The sequence below is a fragment of the Cetorhinus maximus genome, chromosome 15, assembly GCF_964194155.1.
Source record: "Cetorhinus maximus chromosome 15, sCetMax3.hap1.1, whole genome shotgun sequence".
Taxonomy (NCBI): domain Eukaryota; kingdom Metazoa; phylum Chordata; class Chondrichthyes; order Lamniformes; family Cetorhinidae; genus Cetorhinus; species Cetorhinus maximus.
Window position 1 is genome coordinate 83,810,366 of NC_135893.1, and position 23,995 is coordinate 83,834,360.

The following is a 23,995-nucleotide window of genomic DNA, read 5'->3' on the forward strand; positions in this document are numbered from 1 at the left end:
GTTGTAATGTAGGAAGTGCGGCAGCCAATTTGTACACTGCAAGTTCCCAAGCACAGCAATGCGATAGTGACCAGATGGTCTGCAGCGGTTCAAGAACGCAGCTCATCACCATCTTCTCAAGGGCAATTAGGGGTGGGCAATAAATCCAAGTACATCACATCTACAGGTTCCCCTTTATCCAATTTACTTGTTAGCTCCTCAAAGAACTAATAAATTAATCAAACACGATTTCCCTTTCACAAAATCATGCTGACTCTGCCTGATTGCATTGAGATTTTCTAACTGCCTTCTATATAACCTCCTTTATAACAGATTCCAGCATTTCTCCTACAACAAATGTTAGGCTAGTTGGCCTGTAGTTTCCTTACTCTCTCCCTCCTTTCTTGAATACAGGTTTATATTTGCTATCTTCCAATCTGTTGGGATCTTTCCAGAATCTAGGGAATTTTGGAAAATTAAAACCAATGCATCTACTATCTCAGCAGCCACTTCCTGTAAGACCCTAGGATGAAGTCCATTGGGACCCAGGAACATGTCAGCCTTTAGTTCTAATAATTTTCTCAGTTCCCTTTCCCAAGAGATTGTAATTGTTTTTAAGTTCCTCTCTCCCTTTCACCTCTTGATTTTCAATTATTTCTGGGATGTTATTTGTGTCTTCTACAGTGAAGACAGACACAAAATATCTGTTCAATTCATCTGCCATTTCCTTTTTTTTCCAACAATAATTCCCCAGACTCTCTCTAGAGGACAAATGCTCACTTTAGTTGCTCTTTTCCTTTTTAAATACCTTTAGAAACTCTTACTATCTGTTTTTATACTTCTTGCTAGCTTTCTCTCACTCTAATTTCTCCCTTTTTTTGGTCATTCTTTGCTGTTTTTTTATATTCAATCTTCTGACCTGCCACTACTCTTTGTGGAATTGTACACTTTTTCTTTTAATTTGATACTCTCCTTAACTTCCTTAATTAGCCACAGATGGAGCATCCTTTCCTAGAGTCCTTCTTTCTCACTGGAACATATCTTTGCTAAGTGTTATGAAACATCTTAAATGTCTGCCACTGCACTTCTGCTGACCTGTCCTTTAACCTAATTTCCCAGATCATTTAAGCCAGCTCTGTAATTTAAATTTAAAACATTAGTCTTAGGCCACTCTTTCCTTCTAACAGTATGCAAAATTCAATCATGCTATGATCATTGCTACCTAGGAGCCCTTCAGGGTAATTCCCCTGCTCTTCTTTGATATAATACCATGGGATTTTTGATATTCACCTTAGAAAGCAGACAGGCTATAATATTTAATGTCTCATCTGAAAGAGGGCACTCTGACTAAGCAGCACTCTCGAAGTACTGCACTGGGCCACCAGTGCAGACGTTATGCTCAAGTCTCTGAAATGGGATTTGAAACCACAGCCGTGTGACTAAGAGGTGAGAGAATTATTCACCTGAGCCACAGCTCATACTATAGTGCCCTGCACAGAAGTTATTTTTAATCATAGGGAAAGGAGGGAATACCGATCCAATGGACATTGACCTTAAGCTCATACAACTTTTAAAAGGAGAGGACAGATGGGAGGTGAAAAAGATCAACTCCAAGAGTGGTTAGTGCTGGGTATTTTAAAGAAACTGCAGTCAGTAAATACTAACCAAATATTAACTTACACGGGATCCTTTAACTTCACAAGGTGTGTAAAATCTTAAACTGTAATGTAAAAAAATTACATTTAAAAGTTCCCAATCTTCCAACAACTAGTAGAAACTTAAGATTTAATTGCTTGTTGGTCACATAAGATTTTGTACCCATTGGAAATTCAGCAGGCAGGCATTTCAACTCAAAATATCAAACGCTAGATTCCCTTCCAACCATCTTTGTTGTCCTTTCACAAAGATAGTATACCATCTAGGCTCAAATCTTGAGTAAGGGTCTCCTGCATAGAGGCTCCATGATCAGATAAATCCTTCCCATAAAAGATGCATCCCAGCATGGATCACAGGAAACCAATCACAGTGGAACTGAAATTTTTCTGGGGTTGAACAATATGGAACAGATTTTTAACACTGTGAAGGCCTACAGGTACAACAGGTACTGCAGGAAAATGTTGGCACTCAAAATGTATTTTCCCAGAGACAGAGCATGACATAGGAGCTCTCAGAGTATTATGAAATGGAACATTGCGACCCATTGATTTTAACACATAAAATACTTTGCTATTTATTATACAGGAAAAACCATGAAAAATGTACTTGCCTTGAGACCCTGGCATTCTATTTATGATCTGATTTGGCACATTTGGCATAGACAAGGGTCCATCTAAAATAAAATAAAACTTTTGTCAGAATTACACATATCCAAAGCCATATATTCTAAAAGCATTGCTTACATAAAACATCTACCAGAAACAGTAAAATATTTTATGGAAAGCACTGGCTAAAAACCAGAAATAGCATCTGTGCGTAGACAAATAGTTTGGGATTTTTCTCAATTACTTTTAAGAACAAGGGAGAAATTCTGCAGAATAATTCCTTGGGTGATTCAACAGATGTAGTTAAGTCCATGCAAGGGCAGTTTGTAAATATGTGAAAGCCTAATAAAACTATCTATATGCAAGGTGTTCATATTTCACACAGGGAGGTTGTGCCTCCTTATGTGGGCAAAATCTGTCAGGGAGATCCCCAAGTCTGATATTCAGTGCTGTGTCTACAGCAGTACATTATCCTCACGACTGCATTGTCTTCAAGGATCCCAGCTCCTTCTGATTCAAAGGGGCAATTTACGTCCTTTCCCTAAAAGGGATAGTAGGATGAGAGGCCAGGGTGTGAAGAATGTCTCAATTCAAAAAACGTGAAGATGCCTATCAGTTAAATCATCTTTCATTGTTCATTTATCTGGACAATGGTGGAAATGCATTAAATAACAGAGGACATTCTTCAGAAATGATACTGGAATGGAAGTATACATCACTTACACTGAAGCTCCATAAAGATGTGCTCATTATCTTGCACAGCAGTTTGGCAGACAGTCATTTGTAAGTTCCTTCAGATCTTCCCAAAGTTAGATGTTGAGTTCAAGGTGTTTTGGTTTATTGACCCCATGTGCCAGATGATAGTGGGATTGTACTTTCACACTGTTTTGTGTTGAGTACTAGTGCAGGAGAAACTTTTTTTATAGTCTGTACTATACTTTGAATCCACTGTTCATATTTAATGATGTTCTCTGTTAACAAATCAATTTCTAGCACTTTATAGCTTTAGCCACTGTGTAATGCCATATATATTGCCTTTAGAAGCCATTTGCCAGACTGCCATTGGAAGCTGAGAGAAATCACTCACATTCACAATTACAATAGTTCTGTTTGGCCAGTGGGACTCAATACAATGACAAAGATTTTGGAGAAATAACTCAAGGTCATAGGGTTGGCTTATCTAAGACTCTAAACCCAAGAAAAATATTTGGTGCAAGCTCTCAAAAATGTATCACCCTGCCCTTAGAACAAGGGAGAAGTCAGCTATTACTAGCAAATTACTTCAACTAAGAAGTACACCATCTAGAAGTCACAAGTAAGGAGTGTGATGGAATACTCTCCACCTGACTGGATAAGTGCAGCTCCAACAACACTCTAGAAGCTTGTCACCACCCAAGACAAAGCAGCCCGCTTGATCTGCACCCTATTCTCCACAGGTGCACAGTGGCAGCAGTGTCCACCATCCACAAAATGCACTGCAACAACTTGTCATCGCTTCTTCGATAGCACCTTCCAAACCTGTGAACTCTACCACCTAGGATGAGGGCAGCATACACATGGGAACACCACCACCTGCAAGTTTCCCTCCAAGCCACACACCTTCCTGACTTGGAACTATATCGCTGTTCCTTCACTGTTGTTGGGTCAAAATCCTGAATCTCCCTCCCTAACAGCACTGTGGGTGCACTACGCCACAGGATGCAGCGATCCAGCACCAGCTTTAAGGGTAATTAGAGATGGGCAATTAATACTGGCCTTGCCAGTGACGCCCACATTTCATGAACAAATGAAAAAAAAATCAGTAGGAAATGAAGCAAGGGCAAGACTCGTAATGGCTGTGATAGCCCTCGTGGTTGAGTAGCCTAACACTTTTCAGGCTATTAAGTAAAAAACGTCAGAGGTGCCAATGAGTTGTTGGTATCTTGGAAGCACACAGTTGAGTGCGGCACTGCCCTTAGGATGGAAAGGGGAAAAAGATAAGAGATCCACTTGGGACGAGTTATTGCGGTCAAAGGGGCACCAGCAAGTGCAAATACATCCCTGAACTTACAGGTCAAAAAACTGCATGACAGTACAACTTGAGTACAAGATTTTATTGTTGTTGCTTTGCTCAGTCTTAAAAGTATTCTTCTAGCACTTATCATGGTGTCTATATTGTCTTCAATTTGGTGTTGAATTTGACTTTCAAGTCCTTTGATTGGCCAATGATCCACCGTATCAGCTATTTAAGGGAATAAGATACCTGCTAGTATCTGAAGCTAAAATAGTTAACAATACGTGTTTAAATTCAGAACAATCCCTTGTGAAAACTCCATTTATAATTCTGAATCGGCATCTTAAAATGCCACAGCCTCATTTTTATATAGACTGAGGTACATAAACAGTTTATGAGAGGTGTGTGGAAACTTCAATCAATGAAATTGGAGCTCATTGAGGAGTTGGCAAAAGTTATAGGGAAATCCTGAAAGGACATCCCAAAGGGGTCGGTTAGCTCAGTTGGCTAGATGGCTAGTGTGTGGTGCAAAATGCGAGTTCAATCGGTACTGGCTGAGGTAGTTCTTGGGGCCTGCCTCTTTGCTTTGCCCCATAGATATCATGGCGAAAGCCATGATTAGCAAGCCTCGGATGAAGAGGACACTACATGAAGAGGGAGTAAGTAGAGAGAGCGAGAGAGAGAGAAAATGCTTTACCGCTAATAACCTTTGAAGTGCAGTCATTGTTGTAACGTAGCCAAATGTGGCACCAATTTGCACACAGCAAGCTCCCACAAACAACAATGACCAGAACAAGAGCGCATAATCTTAAAATTGGAGCTCAGCCATTGAGGAGTGTAATCAGGAAGAACTTTCCCCACAAGAATAGCAGAAACCTGGAGCTCACTCCTCAAAAGGGTGTCGGTTCAATTGAACTTTTCAAGACTGGAATCAAAACTTTTTTTTGGGTATCAAGGAATATGGAGCAAAGAAGGGTAACTGGATTTGAGATATATATCAGCCATGATCTAACTGAATGGCAGATCATTCTTGAATGGTGATAGCCATCTCCAATTCCCATAACATTGATGAGGGATAGATATTGGCCAGGACACCTGGAGAACTCCCCTGATCTTCTTCAAATAATGCCTTGGAATTGTTTACATCTACCTGAAAGGACAGGCAGGGTCGGTTTAAAGTCTCATCCGAAATATGACACGCCAACAATGCAGCACTCCCTCAGTATTGCACTGAACTATGTACTCAAGTTCTGGAATGGGGCTTGAACCCACAACTTTTTGACTCTTGAGGCAAGAATGCGGCCACTGAACCAAGGCTGACAGCTAGTTTTTGATGCTTGCCTTATGAACACTGGCATTCCTTGTAAGTGAGATATTATCGTGTGTTCACCACACAGGAAATATACTTACTAGGTGGTCGAACAGGCTGGACCTGAGCCATACCTGGCGCCTGCGACATGCCAGGTGGCTGGCCACCCGGTCCTGTCAAGGTACCCTGGTTTGGCAACATTCCCTGCTGCTGTTTTTGAAGCCGAGAGCGTCTTTTTTCCTCCAGCTCTTTCTGAATCTTGTAAATCTTCTCTGCTAGTAGGTGATAGTATTCATCCTAAATGGAGGCAAATAGAACATCAAGACTTAATGTTATGTTCCTACCAGTTACTGGTTTACAATTCCAGTTGCTCTTTTTGCTTAGGCTGTTATTTTCTAGTCAGCACATTACCAGTCTGTTTAGTTTTACAAGTCATGGGGTGAGATAAGACAGAGACAAATTAAAAGGCATCAACCTCAAAGCAGCTTGGCCTCAATGCATTGGAAAACATAACACCAGCCACCAACTAGCTGTTTATCAAGATCAACATTGATCTGATTTTGGATTAAACATGGATGGGAAATCTGATTGATGTTAAATTGATAATCGGAAACACAATGGCTGCAAACCTCATGTTAGCTGAGGAAACTTTTGTGACTTTTATCAAAGAACATAATTTGCAGAAATGAAAAGTGATTAGCATATTCATGCTTGGAACCCTGGGGGAATTTTTTGGGCACATGTACACTGAGAAACAGTGCACCCACAGCCTTCGATTTTCTGCCTGTTGACATGTGCAGAAAATCATGGACCAGGGGTGCACAAATTTCCCAAACCAGAAGATCTGTTCCATACGTATGCTGCAATGCTTTACAAACATATGCTTTAAAGCTCAACAACATTGTAGAGCTTTGTGGTATTCCACAACAGAAATACTAAACGACTGACCAAATGCAAATACTGCTTGCTTCCCCCCCCACCTCCCATATACCTTTAGGTGATGAATACCACATACATATATTTTGTTGGAATATCAAAAGGATAAGCTAAAGTGTAGGATTGGAATTCTACCATCGAGTCCAGCACACTAAAACTACCATCTTAAATTATAGTTACATTGTAACATAGTGAATGAAATGTTAAAATGGAGCACAGCATCTGTAGCTTCTAATAAAATTAGAGGCCACAGATGCTGTGCTCCATTTTAACATTTCACACATTATTTGTGCACACCTCACTTATAGAGAAACCATTCAAAGCATCATATTAAATAATGGCCGTCCCTATACCCATTCATTGCTTCTCTCCCTAGGGCCATGCTCTAGAAAAATTGTGAGGTGCCCTTCATTTAACACAACTTCTAATACAACATGCAACATAACACTCCTGACTAAGAGTCTGCAAGGATTTACTGTATTTTCTGAAGACTGAATCATTTTTTCCTCCACCATTACATTATATGACAGGAAAACACCAAGAGGCATTCCAAAAGGTTCAGTAGGTAAAAGCCAAAAAGACCAGGCGTTTCTCAGGTTCAATCCCTGGCTTCTCCTGAGCTGACCTCATCCCACCTGAGACACCTGCAAAGACTTAACATTTACCATCAGTACTTCTGGGGTGGAATGGTCAAGGGGAGAGTGAAGGAAGGAGGAGTGTGCACGCATGTGGATATCAGTCCAATCAGGATTAGGCTTGGTTTTGATATTCCTTGTGGTCAATTAACCTGACATTCATAGTCCAAGCTTACAGGGGAAGAACGAGTACTTGGGTGAGCTTATGGAACCTGTGGAATTGTATCCCAAAATGAGACACCTTCTGGAAAGGAGATGCCTTTTGCAGAGGAGAGGAAAGGACAGGAGAAAACGTGATGATGGGAGGGAGAAAGAAGGAATGAGCTGGACATTAATATATGGATATTTGTTCAGAGCCACCTCATTTATTTTATGGGTAAGGGTTACCTAATGCCAGTTGATGGGAACCTGGGAAAGCTTTTTGGATTCTTTTTGCTCCAGAAGTGCATGGACCTCATCAGGTTAATCCAATTAAGTCCAGGAAAATAGTTTAACTAAATTAGGAACACAACTAGAAAATGAAGGTGATGTACAACAGGTCAGGCAGCATCTGAAAGAGAAGTATTAGTTCAGGTGGAGATTCATCAGAACTGTTCAGTAAACTGTCTCCAGTAACCATTTTCTATCTGGATTTGAGACTTCCACCAACTCTTGTCTTTAACAAAATTACATTTGTCTTTTAATCTGAAAGAAGTATTTGAGGAAAAACCAGTGAAATGTTACAGCTGTAAAATTAAGATACAACACAAGCCCTGGAACCACTAAGCCCAAGGTCGCAAATTGCAGAATTGACCAACAGTGAACTACAGGTACAATATCTCAAATGTGGCAACCTTGGGATTGATGCTGTGCCAGATTATGGATTTTGCAAGATTTTGGATCTGCCGGTTTAGGCCAAGCTGGGTCATGTGGGGTCAAGGGTTGCTTGGAGCGCTAGATAGAGCCGCATGCAAAGCAGCGAAGCTGGTAACTAGTCTGGAGCCGCATCATGTCAATGCAGCACCTAGCCAAATTGTCCAGATAAGTTTTTTTTAAATTTTACTTAATTAAAATTGATGCATGGAACAATTGTCTGATTTTCAAATAACTCCAGTTTTTGGACAGCCACATTTGAGACACTTGATCTGTGGTATCATTTAGAATTAATGTAAACTATTCCATTTGAATACAATGTGTTCTGGAGATATCTATCATAGTTTTCTCTCTTCAAGTCATTACCAAGATTTCCTCTACTCTAATTGGGCAAGGAACACTTTAAACTTTTAGAAACCACCCATCCAACATGTATTTATTCTAAATTTAATTTAAGCTTAGAGATACCCCGGCTTTGTGCTTACAATAACCATTTCTCACATTAAATTTCAAACACAGACTCTCTACATCTGAAATTATAAGAAATTGTAAAAGGTCAATTTAAAGTCTAAATTAAAATATTGGACAAACACCTACCGGGCCCAGCGTCAATGCAAAATTGCTACCAATCCCTTGACTATAATAGCACAGAGACTGCATGCCTCATAGTACAACTTTGATGCTAATATGTAAAAACATGAGCAAACCAAAGCAGAATTTGAACATTAAACAGCAAACTTCCGGAGTGTTTAAGAAAGATCATGGTGCTAAACAAGATTCCAATTTCATGGCCTGCTATATCAACACTATAAATTAAACCTGAAAAAAAAATGTTGGAACATAAGAAAATGGAGGAGTATGCCAATTGACAGTAGTCTGCACCACCAGTCTGATGGCTGACCTTTAACCTCAACTCCATCTTCCTGCACAATCCCCATATCCTTTAATTCCCTTCGTACTATCATTCTGTCTTAAATATACCCAACAACAGAGCATCCATGGCCTAGAGGGTAGAGAATTTCAAAGATTCACGTTTGTTCGAGTGAAGATACTTCTCATCTCAATCCTAAATGGCCAGGATCGGGGAGGCAGTGGCGTAGTACTTATGTCACTGGACCAGTAATCCAGAGACCAAGGGTAATGCTCTGGGGACTGGGGTTCAAATCACACCACGGCAGATAGTGAAATTTGAATTCAATAAAAATCTGGAATTAAAAGTCTAATGATGGCCATGAAACCATTGTTGATTTCATAAAAACCCATCTGGTTCACTAATGTCCTTTAGGGAAGGGAATCTACCGTCCTTACCTGGTCTGGCTTATATGTGACTCCAGACCCACAGGAAAGTGGTTTACTCTTAAATTCCCTCTGAAATGGCCTAGCAAGCCACTCAGTTGCATCAAGCCACTAAAAGGTCTAAAAAGAATGAAACTGGATAGACCACCCAGCATCAATCAAGGCACTGGAAACAACAACGGTAAACTCATACCTGTTGGCCCTGCCAAGTCCTTCTTACTAGCATCTGGGGCTTCTGCCAAAATTGGGAGCTGTCTTTCAAGCAACAGTCTGACATAGTAATACTCATGGAATCATACCTTACAGATCATGTTCCAGACACCACCATCACCATCCCTGGGTTTATCCTGTTCCACCAGTAGGACAGACCCAGCAGAGGTGGCAGTGCAGTGGTATACAGTCAGGAGGGAGTTGCCCTGGGAGATACAACATAAGCTCTGGACCCCATGAAGTCTCATGGCATCAGGTCAAACATGGGCAAGGAAACCTCCTGATTACCACGTACTGCTCCCCTACAGCTGAATCTGTACTCCTCCATGTTGAACACCACTTGGAGGAAGCAGAGAGTGGTAAGGGCACTTGGGTGGGGGTCTTCAATGTCCATCACCAAGAGTAGCTCGGTAGCACCACTACAACTGGGTCTGTGGCAGCTCGTGTGGGAACCAAAAAGAGGGGAAAACATACTTGACCTCATCCTCACCAACCTGCTTGCAGCAGGTGCATCTGTCCATGACAGTGTCAGGAGGAGTGACCACCACGCAATCCTTGTGGAGACGAAGTCCCGACTTCACATTGAGGACGGTTGTGATTGTGGTTGTTGGAGGTCAATCATCTCAGTTCCAGGACATCATGGCAGGAGTTCCTCATCGTGTCGTGTGGCACTACAACTGTGCTAAGTGGGGCAGATTTCGAACAGGTCTAGCAACTCGAGACCGGGCATCCATGAGGCACCATGGGCCATTAGCAGCAGCAGAATTGCACTCAGCAACAAACTGTAAACTCTTGGCCTGGTATATCCCCCACTCTCCCATTAACACCAAGTCAGGGGGTCAACCCTGGTTCAATGAAGTGTGCAGGAGGGCATGCCAGGAGCAGCACCAGGCATACCTAAAAATGAGCTATCAACCTGGTGAAGCTACAACATAGGACTACTTGCGTGCCAAACAGCATAAGCAGCATGCAATAGACAGAGCAAAGTGATTCCACAACCAACAGATCAGACCTAAACTTTGCAGTCCTGTCACATCCAGTCGAATGGCGGTGGACAATTAAACAACTCACTGGAGGAGGCTCCAAAATATCCCCATCCTCAATGATGGGGGAGCCCAGCACATATAAGTCTGAAGCATTTGCAACAATCTTCAGCCAGGAGTGCTGAGTAGATGATCCATCTCGGCCTCCTTTGGAGGTCCCCAGCATCATAGATGCCAGTCTTCAGCCAATTCAATTCACTCCATGTGATATCAAGAAATGGCTGAAGGCACTGGATACTGCAAAGGCTATGGGGCCTGACAATATTCTGCTAACAGTACTGAAGACTTGTGCTCCAGAACTTGCCGTGCCCCTAACCAAGCTGTTCCAGTACAGCCACAACACTGGCATCTACTCGGCTATGTGGAAAATTGCTCAGGTATGTCTTGTACACAAAAAGCAGGGCAAATCCGACCCAGCCAATTACCGCCCCATCAGTCTACTCTTAATCGTCAGTAAAGTGATGGAAGGGGTCATCAACAGTGCTATCAAGCAGCACTTGCTTAGCAATAACCTGTTCACTGACGCACAGTTTGGGTTCCGCCAGGGCTACTCAGCACCTGGCCTCATTACAACCTCGGTTCAAACATTGATAAAAGAGCTGAACTCCAGAGGTGAGGTGAGTGTGACTGCCCTTGACATCAGGGCAGCATTTGATTGAGTGTGACATTGAGGAGCCCTAGCAAAACTGGAGTCAATGCAAATCAGGGGGAAAACTCTCCGCTGGTTAGAGTCATACCTAGCACAAAAGAAGATGGTTGTGGTTATTGGAGGTCAATGATCTCAGTTCCAGGACATCACAGCAGGAGTTCCACAGGGTAGTGTCCTGGGCCCAACCACGTCCAGTTGCTTCATCAATGACCTTCCTTCCATCATAATGTTAGAAGTGGGGATGTTCGCTGATGATTGCACAATGTTCAGCACCACTTGCGACTCCTCATATACTGAAGTAGTCCATGTCCAACTGCAGCAAGACCTGGACAATATTCAGGCTTGGGCTGACAATTGGCAAGTAACATTCCTGCCACACAAGTGCCAGGCAATGATCATCTCCAACATGAGAGAATCTAATCATTGCCCCATTACCATCGCTGAATGCCCCACTCTGAACATCCTGGGGGTTACCACTGACCAGAAACTGAACTGGACTAGCCATGTAAATACTGTGGCTACAAGAGCAGGTCACAGGCTAGAAATCCTATGACAATTAACTCACCTTCTAATTCCCCATCTACAAGGCACAATTCAGGGATGTGGTAGAATATTCTCCACTGGCCTGGATGTGTGCACCTCCAACAACACTCAAGAAGCTTGACACCATCCAGGACAAAGTAGCCCTCTTGATTGGCACCCATCCACAAACATTCACTCCCCCCACCACCGACAAACAGTGGCAGCAGTGCATCTACAAGGTGCACTGCAGGAATTTACCAAGCTTCTTTAGGCAGCACCTTCCAAACTCACAACCAATAGCATCTAGAAGGACGAGGGAAGCAGACACATGAGAGCATTTATCTGGAAGTTCACCTCCACGCCACTCACCACCCTGACTTTGAAATATATTGCTGTCGCTGGGTCAAAATCCTTAAATCCCCTTCCTAATAGCACTGTGGGGTGTACCTACACCACGTGGACTGCAGCGGTTCAAGGCGGCATCTCACCACCACCTTCTCAAGGGCAATGAGGGATGGGCAATAAATGCTGGCCCAGCCAGCCATGTCCACATCCCATGAATGAATAAAAAAAAAATCAATTTTTGTGGTTGGCAAGGTGTAATGAGTGGTGTGCCACAAGGATCAGTACAGGGGTCTCAACTTTTTTATAATTTATGTAAATGACTTGGATGAAGGGACCAAAAAGGTATGGCTGCTGAATTTGTTGACGACACGATGATAGGTAGGATAGGAAGATGTGAAGAGGACAGTAGGAGGCTACAAATGGATGTAGATAGATTGAGTGGACAAAAGCCTGGCAAATGGAATATAATGTTGGCAAGTATGAAATTGTCTTTTTTGGCAGGAAAAATAATAAAGGCACATGTTATCTAAATGACTCTGAGTTGCAGATGGATCCAGGTGCCCTAGTGCACGAACCGCAAAACGTTACTATGCAGGTACAGTAATTAATTAGGTAGGCTTATAGAACGTGATCATTTATTGCGAGGGAAATTGAATACAAAAGATTATGCTTCGATTATAGAGGGCATTGGTGACACCACATCTGGAGTACTGTGTACAGTACTGGCCTTCTTATTTAAGGAAGTATGTAAATGCATTTGAAGCAATTCAGTGAAGGTTTACTAAACTGATACCTGGATAGGGTTGTCTTATGAGGAAAGGTTGGACAGGCTAGGCTTGTATCCACTGGAGTTTAGAAGAGTAAGAGGCGACTTGATTGAAACATATAAGATCCTGAGGGGTCTTGACAGGGTCGATGTGGAGGGGATGTTTCCTCTTGTAGGGGAATCTAGTACTAGGGGCCACTGGTTAAAAATAAAGGATCACCAGTTCAGGACAGAGATGAGGAAAAATTTTTTCTATCAAAGAGTTGAGAATCTTTGGAACACTCTTCCTCAAAGGGCGGTGTAAACAGAGTCTTTGACTATTTTTAAAGCAGAGCTAGATAGATTCTTGATAAGCAAGGGGCGAAAGGTTATTGGGGGTAAGTGGGAATGTGGAATTGAGGTTACGATCAGATCTGCCATGATCTTATTGAATGGCGGAGCAGGCCCGAGGTGCTGAGTGGCCTCCTCCTGCTCCTAATTCATATGTAAGTATGTTCGTATCCCTTACCCTGAGACCATACCCCTGGTTCTGGATTCTTCAGCCAGGGGAAACTTTGTCCCAGCGTCTACCCCGTGAAACCCCTCAATAAATTTTGCATTTTTCAATGAGATTATCTTTCATTTTTCTAAACTCTAGGGAATATAGGCCCATTCAACTCAACCTCTTGGAGGACAACCTTTCACCTCAGGAATCAGTCCAGTGAACCGTCATTGCACTCCCTCTAAAACAGACTCTGCTTCTTTCTCTCCAAAGATGCAGCCTGACTTGCTGAGTATTTCTAAAGCTCCTGTTTTTATTTCAGATTTTTAGTACGAGCAGTATTTGCTATAAATTCAACTGTTCACCAACTCATTTCATTTCTGAACTTCAAAATACTCGTTATCTAGAATCACACTGATATCACTTTTGCATGTTACAAAGGGAACATGTGCACATTTTGAAAATTGACAAGGGCTTTCAATGCTCCCAGTTCCATACCTGTCTGTGACTGGAATGTTATTTCCTGGAATTCTACATACCAGTGAGAGATGTGGCGTGTATTATAAAAGCAGAAATTTTGTACTTGTTACATGTGTTACAATTTTAGGATTTAGAGAAAGTTAAACTGAAATTTCAAGATTCTGCTAAGCAGTACAAAAAATTTTATTTATCTTTAACAGGATGAATCTAACTTACTCTCTGCTGCTAAACTGTGTTCATTTTGTTAGCATATTTAGGGGCGGGGTAGGGGGTTGGGAATAAAGCCAAAGTCAAACGGGTTTTCACATAAACAACCTACGCTAGTTTTAGGAAGAAGGAATTACTTCCATTCACCACAGGCAACCAAGTAGCCATGGTATCCAACCACGTTATTAATTACTGAATTTAATCAAGAAGAAAACTCAAAAAGGATGAAACATAATAAGTCTTCAGGACACAGGTAGTATAGGAGCAGTTATTTTAGATAAACTAAGAATAAACCAAGGCTCCTGTTCAATTCCATGTCCCTAACAACATCTTCAGCATGTATGTGATCCCAATGAGATTTAATTAACTCATTTACTCATAGGCTGGCCCTAGGGTCAACTACATCAATTCTTGGAATAACAGGGTCAGTTCTAATGTACCTGTAGGTATTAGCAAATATTGTCAAAAATGCAGCAGCGGATTCCACTAAGGCTGTTAATGGAGAGAAGTATTTTTGTTCAATGCAACAGTAAGCAGAGTACTGGCCACTTAACTGAAGGATGAGACCCTCAGTTCTTGGTTCTCAGACTAATTATATGCAATGCCCTTGTACACTTAATAAACTCCGCTCTTTGTTATTACAACATGATTAAATGATTTAGGTTTAATTATTTGAGGCTGTGTTCTGGGTCTCAAAGGAAGCAGCTCATTTTGAATTTAGATGGTTACCTGACCTGCAAAGAAGATTGAGTGGTCTAAGGAGTTAACATCACATCAGGTGTTTGACCAATTCACCAAGTTTCCCATGAATGGAGATTCAAAGCAGAGTGCTCACTTAGACCAACCAGAACACTATGATATTGTTCAGCCTTAGCTGGACACCTTAAAGTAGGTTAGAAACTGGAGACGTACAAAAGATCCTTCAGTATCCGATGAGTAATAAGAAGTTAATCTTTCATGCAGAACCTTTTGTCAAAATTCTCTATCTAAAACGTTTACCTCTTTCCTGATATTGATGGACCAGCAGTGCAAATATTTTGAGTTCATTTTTCCAGCATATGCAGCTTTCTTTCTTATTTCAAAATGTGGCATTTAACAGCACTGTATGCAGTTTGCACTGATGGAAAAAATGCTAAATGTCATTTTGATGAGACTACGTACCCTGCTGTTAGCAGATTCATACATATCTCCTTCCACTTTCCGAGCATATGCCACAAGGTTTTCCATGCGACGATCCTTCAGTGCTGCTGGGTCAGGGGTTGGAAATATGGCTTGCACACTGTGGAAAATAGGATATATGTAACAATAACCAACTTCCTATTCAATTTAGCCATAGAAAGAACTTAATTTCTATAGCACCTTTCACAACCTCATGACATCCCAAGCACTTTATAAAAGTGTAGTCACTAATGTAATGTAGGAAATGCAGCAGCCAATTTACACACAAGCTTCCACAAATAGCAATAAGATAATTATCACGTAAATATTTATTGATGTTGGTTGGCTGGTTAAATATTGGCGAGGACACAGGGGAGAATTCCCTTGCTCTTTTTGGACTAGTGCCAAGGGATCCTTCACCAACACCATCACCCCCACTCCAACAGGCCAGACGCTTACCATCTCTTAACCATAAACATTGAAAGTTCCACAATATTTCGATGGGAATGGTAATTGCTTGCTTGCGTAAGATCATTGCTTGTATTTAACATTCAACAGTGCTGTTGATAGAGATTTTCATACAATTTCATACACCCATTTTTAATTTATATTTTACAAGCAAGTTGCACCCAACTCAGATGTTTATTATCAATTCAGTTTGACTAGAACATTAGCCCTACAATTGGCTCTACTGTAAACAGTGTCTGCCATTTGCATGCAAACTGATGAACTCTGTTAATAGAGGAGGATTACAGAGTCATGTACGGCCTTGCATTGAGAGTGGAGATTTCTTGAACCTTTTTGACTAATGACAAATACTCACAGCTTATGAACCAGGTGATTGCGCAGATCCTGAGTTACATGTTCATGCCACGGTTTTCGTACAGCACTAGTGGAAGGTGCTGCTGTCGGCAACGTGCCAATGCTACCAACATTTGTGCCATCGCTCATCATTTGACTAAAAAATGCAAGGACACAGGTGTTATTTAAAAATAATTCAACGATACTGCTGTTCATAAGCTCAATTTTTAGAATCATAGAATGGTTACACAACATAGAAGGTGATCATTCGGCCCTCTTGAGTTCACACCAGCTCACTAGAAGAACAATTCAGCTAATCCAACTCCCCTGCCCTTTGCCTGTAATCTTACACATTTTTTATCTTCCAGTGCTTATTCAACTTCCTATCAAAAGCCACAATTGAATCAGCCTTCACCACACTCTGTGTTCCAGGTCCTAATCTTCACTGCGAAAAAATTCTCTTTGTCACCTTTGGTTCTCTTACCTATCAACTAAAATCTATGTCCCATGGATCTCAATCCTTCTGTCAATGGGAAGTTTCTTCCTATCTACTCTGTCCAGAGGAATGATTTTGAATATTTCTATCAAATCTTCTCTCAATCATTTGTCAACTGAGGAGCACACCACCAGCATCTCCAACCTATCCTCATAACTGAAGTCCTCAAGGGGGAGAGACAGAGCGTCAGGGAGTGGGAGAGCAGGCAGAGGCAGGACGCCAGAGAGCACGGGAGGGGTGAGAGGCAGGGCGTCAGAGAGCGCTGGAGGGGGGAGACGCAGAGTGCCAGAGAGCGCGGGTGGGTGGGGGGGAGGCGGGGCGCCAGAGGGGGGAGAGAGGCAGGGCGTCAGAGAGCACGGGGGAGAGGCAGAGCGCCAGAAAAGCACGGGAGAGAGAGGCAGGGCGCCAGAGGGCACGACGGGTGGCACAGGGAGACGGTGGGTAAGAATCAGAGAGATTGCTGGGGCATGGGGTGGGCAAGTGGCGAAGGGCACACTTCTATTAGAAGCAGCTTTCGAAGTGTAAAGCAGTCAAAATATGGAACTTTGCAGATCCAGTTCATGTTTTTTATGTCTATTGCGATACAGGAGTGACACAAACTAAATAACCTTATTATGCTGCTGGAAAGAATGAAAATCTCTTACTTTGGTGTACCAAGGGAAGGTGGAAGAGCAGAGTCAGACATCAAGTTTGACTGATCAGGGGTTGGAACACCCATCCCTCCTACCACATTCATCTGGTTCGTACCTGCTGTGAGAAAGGAGTAGTCAGTAAAGCAGCTCCAATTCATAACTGAAAAGCTCAACCTTCCAGATATATTCCACTGTTGTCACCCAAACAAACAGATCAAATATTTTTCAGGAACAAAATTCATAGTCAGAAACTGAAACAAAATATTCCAAGGAACAGGAAGGAACTTTTCCCCTTGGTGGAGGGATCAATAGCCAAGGGGGCATAGATTTAAGGTAAGGGGCAGGAGGTTTAGAGGGGATGTGAGGGAGAATTTTTTCACCCAGAGGGTTTTGGAAATCTGGAACTCTGCCTGAAAGGGTGGTAGAGGCAGAAACCCTCATAACATTAAGAAGTATTTGGGTGTGCACTTGTGATGCCATGGCATACAAGGCTATGGGCCTAGTGCTGGAAAATGGGATTAGAATAGTTATGTACTTGTTTGACTGGCGCAGACTCGATGGGCCGAAGGGCCTTTTTCTGTGCTGTAGACCTCTATGACTCTATGAATTCTATGCTTTTTAAAAATATGAAAATAATTCTTTCACTAAGCCCTCTGACATCATGTTGATCTACAGCCTGCTATATGCTGGCTTGTAATTTTGGGGATCTGATGGTAGTCAGGGTGGGGACAGAGGGGGGAGTTGAGGGCTTGTGGTGCTTGGGGAGAAAAATCACATAGGACAGAAAACCAGACCTTTCTCCCACCTGCAGTTATTTTAAGGCTTTTGTCTATTCTATAATTGCTGTCAAACAGTATTTTATAACTTGCCACAAAGATAGTTTTAAAAAAAACTAACTGTAGCACAGAGCCATTGGTGAGTATCCATTGGCTGCCCTCTTACACAGCCTACTGGCTGGCTGTGGAGAAGCCACTGGTAAAACCTTCTCCCCTCAGTTGGAAAATGATCACTGCATGCAAGACCAGGGAATTTTTAAATGATGTCGAAAGGAGACACTCCCTTGGATTTTGCGTTCCCTACTCTTGAATACTTTGAGCCCGTACATCTTTGCCCTAGAGAGTAAGCAGGAAATCAGTTCTGAGACCACAGCCAAAGCTGCTCTTTGGCCACTTAAAAGCTCCATTATGTTAACTCAGTAAGGATACGCAATTTATCCCCCTCCTTTTAGAAAAACCTGTAATCTCTGCTCAGGGATTGCTCATACTAGAAACTAAAACAAATAGTAGGGGATTGGTAGTGGAAAAAAATCCTCTCTTTCCTTAGTCTGTGGTTCCAATATACAGAATGATTCTGCCAAGGCCACAGGTCTCCAGCCATCATTATAGGATAGAAACATGGACAGACCAGTTGAGAAAGTGACTGCCCTTGAAATCAAGGCATCATTTGACTGCATTTGGCATCAAGGAGCCCTAGTAAGTGTTAGTAGGAGTCAGGGGATTGGGGAAAATGCTCCTCTGCCTGCAGTCATATCCAGCACAAAAGAAGATAGTTGAGGTTGTTGGCGACAAACCATCTCAGATTTGGGCCCAACAAACTTCAGCCTTTTTTAAATAAATTACTCACGCATTCACAAGATGTGAGTGTCACCATCTCCCTTTTGTGCTAGATATGACTCCAGGCAGAGGAGCGTTTTCCCCGATCCCCTGACTCCTATTAACATTTACTAGGGCTCCTTGATGCCAAATGCAACCTCTCAATGTGTAGACAGTACACACTGTTACCACTTTACGTCAACGGTGAAGGGAGTGAATGTTTAAGGTGGGGGATGGGGTGCCAATCAAGCAGGCTGCTTTGTCCTGGATGGTGTCAAGCTCCTAGATTGTTGTTGGAGCTGCACTCATCCAGACAAGTGGAGAGTATTCCATCACACTCCCCACTTGTGCCTTGTAGATGGTGGACAGGCTCTGGGGTGTCAGGACATGAGTTAGTCACCACAGAATAGCCAACTTCTGACCTGCTCTTATAGGTAATAGATTTATTGAAAAATCATCATGGAAGCGGTGCCAAACTGTGATGACGATATGAATAAAACAAGTAATCATAATTCATACCATAGTTATAGACAATCATTAAACTACAGTATTTATATGGCTGGTCCAGTTAAGTTTCTGATCAATGATAACCCTCCAGGATGTTGATGGTGGGGGATTCTGCGATGGTCATTGAATGTCAAGGGAAGATAGTTAGATTCTCTTTTCTTGGAGATGGTCATTGCCTGGCACTTGTGGCACGCATGTGACTTGCCACTTTTCAGCCCAAGCCTGAATGCTGTCCAGGTGCTGCTGTACATGGACACTGACTGCTTCAGTGTGAGGAGTCACGAATGGTGCTGAACATTGTGCTATCATCAGCAAACTTCCCCACTTCTGATCTTATGATGGAGGGAAGGTCATTGATGAAACTGTTGAAGATAGTTAGGCCCAGGACACCACATGACAAACGCCTGTAGTGATGCCTTTCGGCTCAGATAATTGGCCTCCAACAATCCCAACCATCATCTTTTGTGCAGGTATGACTCCAAGAGAGTTTTTCTCCTGATTTACACTGGCTTCAATTTTGCTAGGGATCTTTGATGTTACATTCCATCAATTCTGCCTTGATGTCAAGGGCAGTCACTCACATGTCACCTTTGGAATCCAGCTCTTTTGTCCATGTTTGGACCAAAATTAGAATGAGATCTGGAGCTGAGCGGTCCTAGCAGAACCCAAACGGAGCACTGGTGAGGAAGTTATTGGTGAGCAGATGCTGATTGATACCATTGTCTGTGAACCCTTCCATCACTTTTATGATTGAGAGCAAGCTGATGGGGCAGTAACTGGTCAGATTGAGTTTATTCTTTTTTCTTTGTAGGCGGCATACTTGGACAATTTTCTAATTTATCAGGGTAGAGGCCAGTGTTGCAATTGTACTGGAATATGTTGGCCAGAGGCATGGCTGGTTCTAGAGTTCAAGTCTTCAGTGGAGCAGCCTGGATGTTATCAGGGCCCAGAGGCTTGGATGTTTCCAGTACAATCAACCATGGCTCAGTTGGTAGCATCCTCACCTCTGAGTCACAAGGTTTCAGGTTCAAGTTGCACTCCAGGACTTGAGCACAAAAATCAAGACTGATACTTTAGTGCAGAACGAAGGGAGTATTGCACTGTCAGAGGTGTCATCTTTTGGATTGGACATTAAACCGAGGACTCATCTGCCTACTCAGGTAGATGTAAAAGATCCCACGGCACTATTCTGGATAAGAGGTGAATCATTCCTGGTGTACTGGCCACTGGTTCTCTCTCAAACAGGGCACTGTCACATTGCTGTTTGTGGATTTTGCTGTGCAAGTTGGCTGCTGTGTTTCCTATATTATAACAGTGACTATTCTTCAAAAGTACTTCCTTAGCTGTAAAGTGCTTTGAGACTCTTTTGTAATGAAAAGATTTATCTAAATGCAAGACTTTTTATTTCTTGATATCCTGTGGCGTAAATCAAATTAGCTAAAGATTGGCATCTATGATGGTGGAGGCCTCAGGCATAGGCTGAGGTAGATCATCCAATCAGCACTTCTGGCTGAAGATGGTTGCAAAACCTTTGGCCTTACCTTTGTACTCAGATGCTGGGCTCTCCTCCTCCCATTAGTTGTTTAATTGTCCAGCACCTTTGATCCGATTCGTTGGAGTGAGATCACAGTTCTGTCTATAGTATGCTGCTTCCGCTGTTTAGCATGCATATAGTCCTGTGTTATAGCTTCTTCATGTTGGTACTTCATTTTAGATCTGCCTACTCCTGACATGCTCTCCCAGATTCCTCACTGCATCAGGGGTTGATCCCCTGGCTTGAGAATAAGGGTTGAATGAAGGATATGTTATACCACAAGATTAAAGATTGTGGTGGATACAAATCCGCTACTGATGGTCCAAAACTCCTCATAGATACCTAGTTTTGAGCTCCTAGATTTGTTCTGAATCAATCCTATGTAGCATAGTGGGGGTGTCACAAAACACAAAAGGGTGTCCTCAATATGAACAAACTTTGTTTCCACAAGGATTGTGCATTGGTCACTCCTACATATTCTGTCATGGACAGATGTACTTGTGAGAGGTAGATTGGTGAGCACAAGGTCAATGATGGCGAGGTTAATTATCTTTGCTCCATCATAAGACAGAATGTTCGCTGATGATTGCAATGTTTAGTTCCACCCGCATTTCCTCAGATAATGAAGCAGTCTGTGCCCACATACGGCAATGTCTGGACACCCTTCAGGCTTGGGCTAATAAGTGGCAGGTAATATTTGCGCCATTGAAGTGCTGGGCAGTGACCATCGCCAATAAGATAGAAACAACTAACCATCTTCCCTTGACATTTAACTGCATTATTGAATCCCCTACTACCAACATCCTGAGGGGGTTACTATTGACCAGAAACTTTATTGCACAAGCAGGTAGCCCACCCACCATCTGCTCACTGTGGCTGCAGTGTGTGTATCACCTACAAGATGCAGTGCAGCAACTTGCTAAGGCTTCTGCGGCAACACCTACCAAATATATGGCCTCTACTGCCTAGAAGGAAAAATCCAGCAGGTATATATGAATTGCTCTCCACTTGCCTGGGTGAGTGTGGCTCCATCAACACTCAACGTTCAACAAAACTCAAGACAAAGCAGCCCGCTTGATCAGAACCCCATCATCCACCGGTACACAGTGGTAGCAACATGTACCATCTACAAAATGCGGCAACTCGCCAATGCTCTTTCAGCAGTACCTTCCAGGCCCACGACCTCTATCACCGAGAAGAACAAGGGTAGCAGGCACATGCGAACACCACCACTTGCAAATTCCCCTTCAAGCAACACAGCATCTTAACACAGAAATAAAATGCTGTTCCTTCATTGTTTCTGGGCCAAAATCCTGGAATTTCTTACTTAACTGTGAGAATATCTTTACCATACAGACTGCAGTGATTCAAGGTGGTGCACTACCACCTTCTCAAGGGCAATTAAGGATGGGTAATAAATACTGGCCTTGCCAGCAATGTCTACATTCCATGCATGACTAAAAAGAGAGTGCTGTGCCAGTTTTGGTATATCTGAGGACAGAAAGCAATTTAAAAATGGAGAAACAAACATGTTTCTCATTAAATATTACAAGTTGTCCCCACCTTGACAAAACTGTTAGAAGATATTAGCCAACACAAAATGCTGCTGCCTCTAATATAACTGAGGAAAAATACATTTTAGTATACAATTAATTTCATCTTTTTGTTGAAGCCATGCAACTGGTAGTCTACCACTGTTCTTACCCAATGGGTTAGGTCTCATTGACTGGTGGACTTGAGGCTGTGTTGGCTGTTGGCCTTGTACCTGAGGCTGTGGCTGCGCTTGTGGCTGATTACTATAGGGCAGTCCAAGTGCGGCATATGCTCTCTGCATTGAGCTAGGATCGATAGGGTTCGAATTAGTGGATGTGCCCTGTGGACCACTTCCAACTGCACCCACTGTATTTGGTAATCCACTCGGCAGAGAACCTAATAGGGCTGTAAAATTAGATACAGTGCATTGGTGTTAAAATTACTGACCGGTCATACACAACACCCATACAGAATATTGTCGGTTTGCAAGAACATCTTACATTTTAGTGAAATGTAATACAAGTTGATAAAGCACAAATCAATGTTTTTTCACAGTGAAGTTGTTTTTGTAGAAGAGTACATTTTACACACAAATCTTTTTCCATTAACCTAATAGACACCTAAATGATAAACACCTATGTGCTGTCACTAATCTAAGTGAAACGCAGGCATGAAAAGCTGTCTTTACATATTATCATGGTAGACAGGCCCTTTTTTAACCTTGCTATAGTCATGAATTAAAATGAACTTGCATCCTCTTGGCTGTTCCCAAGCAATGTTTTTGGCTAATTTTGGGCCTCCTGCATTCCTTTGAAGAGTGAGACAAGTAGTTTCAGAAGACAACAAAAAAAACCTGCTTCTCCTTCCTAATAGCGTCAGAGTTATATAGCACAGAAACGGGCTCTTCGGCCCATCATGTGTGCCAGCCATCAAGCACCTACCTATTCTAATCCCATTTTCCAGCACTTGGCCATTAGCCCTGTATGCTATGGCGTTTCAAGTGCTCATCTAAAAACTTCTTAAATGTTGTGATGGTTCCTGCCTCTACCACCCCCTCAGGCAATGTGTTCCAGATTCCAACCACCCTCTGGGTGAAAAAGATTTTCCTCAAATCCCCTCTAAACTTCCTGCCCCTAATCTATGCCCACTGGTTACTGACACCTTCGCTATGGGGTAAAGCTTCTTCCTATCTACCTTATCTATGCCCCTCATAATTTTGATATACCTCTATCAAGTCCCCTCTCAGCCTTCTCTGCTATGGGAAAATAACCCTAGCCCGTCCAGTCTCTCTTCACAGCTGAAATGCTCCAGCCCAGGGAACATCCTGGTGAATCTCCTCTGCACCCTCTCCAGTGCAATCACATCTTTCCTATAGTGTGGTGACCAGGACTGCACACAGTATTCCAGCTGTGGCCTAACTAGTGTTTTATACAGCACCGACATATCCTCCCTGCTCTTATATTCTATGCCTTGGCTAATAAAGGCAAGGATTCCATATGCCTTCTTAACCACCTTATCTACCTTGTGCTGCTGCCTTCAGGGATCTATGGACATTTACACCAAGGTCCCTCTGATCCTCTGTACTTCCTAGGGTCCTAACATTTATTGTGTATTCCCTTGCCACGTTAGACCTCCCAAAATGCATCACCTCACACTTCTCAGGATTAAATTCCACTTGCCACTGCTCTGCCCATCTTACCGGCCCATCTACATCGTCCATTAATCTAAGGCTTTCCTCCTCACTATTTGCGACACCACCAATTTTTGTGTCATCTGCA

At 42.5% G+C, this 23,995-nt stretch overlaps 1 protein-coding gene across 6 annotated transcripts in view; it reads right to left on the reverse strand.

The window, feature by feature from the left end:
- crebbpb (CREB binding lysine acetyltransferase b) overlaps positions 1 to 23,995 on the reverse strand; it is a 154,270-nt gene that overhangs the window by 70,956 nt on the left and 59,319 nt on the right. For 4 of the 6 annotated variants that reach the window (XM_078558783.1, XM_078558781.1, XM_078558785.1 and 1 more), the window contains 6 exons: positions 22,389 to 22,622; positions 17,064 to 17,169; positions 15,946 to 16,080; positions 15,126 to 15,243; positions 5,644 to 5,839; positions 2,246 to 2,308 (listed from right to left, as the gene is read on the reverse strand). In XM_078558783.1, coding sequence (XP_078414909.1) covers positions 2,246 to 2,308; positions 5,644 to 5,839; positions 15,126 to 15,243; positions 15,946 to 16,080; positions 17,064 to 17,169; positions 22,389 to 22,622 — 852 coding nt within the window. The remainder of the gene's footprint in view (positions 1 to 2,245; positions 2,309 to 5,643; positions 5,840 to 15,125; positions 15,244 to 15,945; positions 16,081 to 17,063; positions 17,170 to 22,388; positions 22,623 to 23,995) is intronic. The other 2 variants (XM_078558784.1, XM_078558782.1) reach the window with 1 other exon arrangement.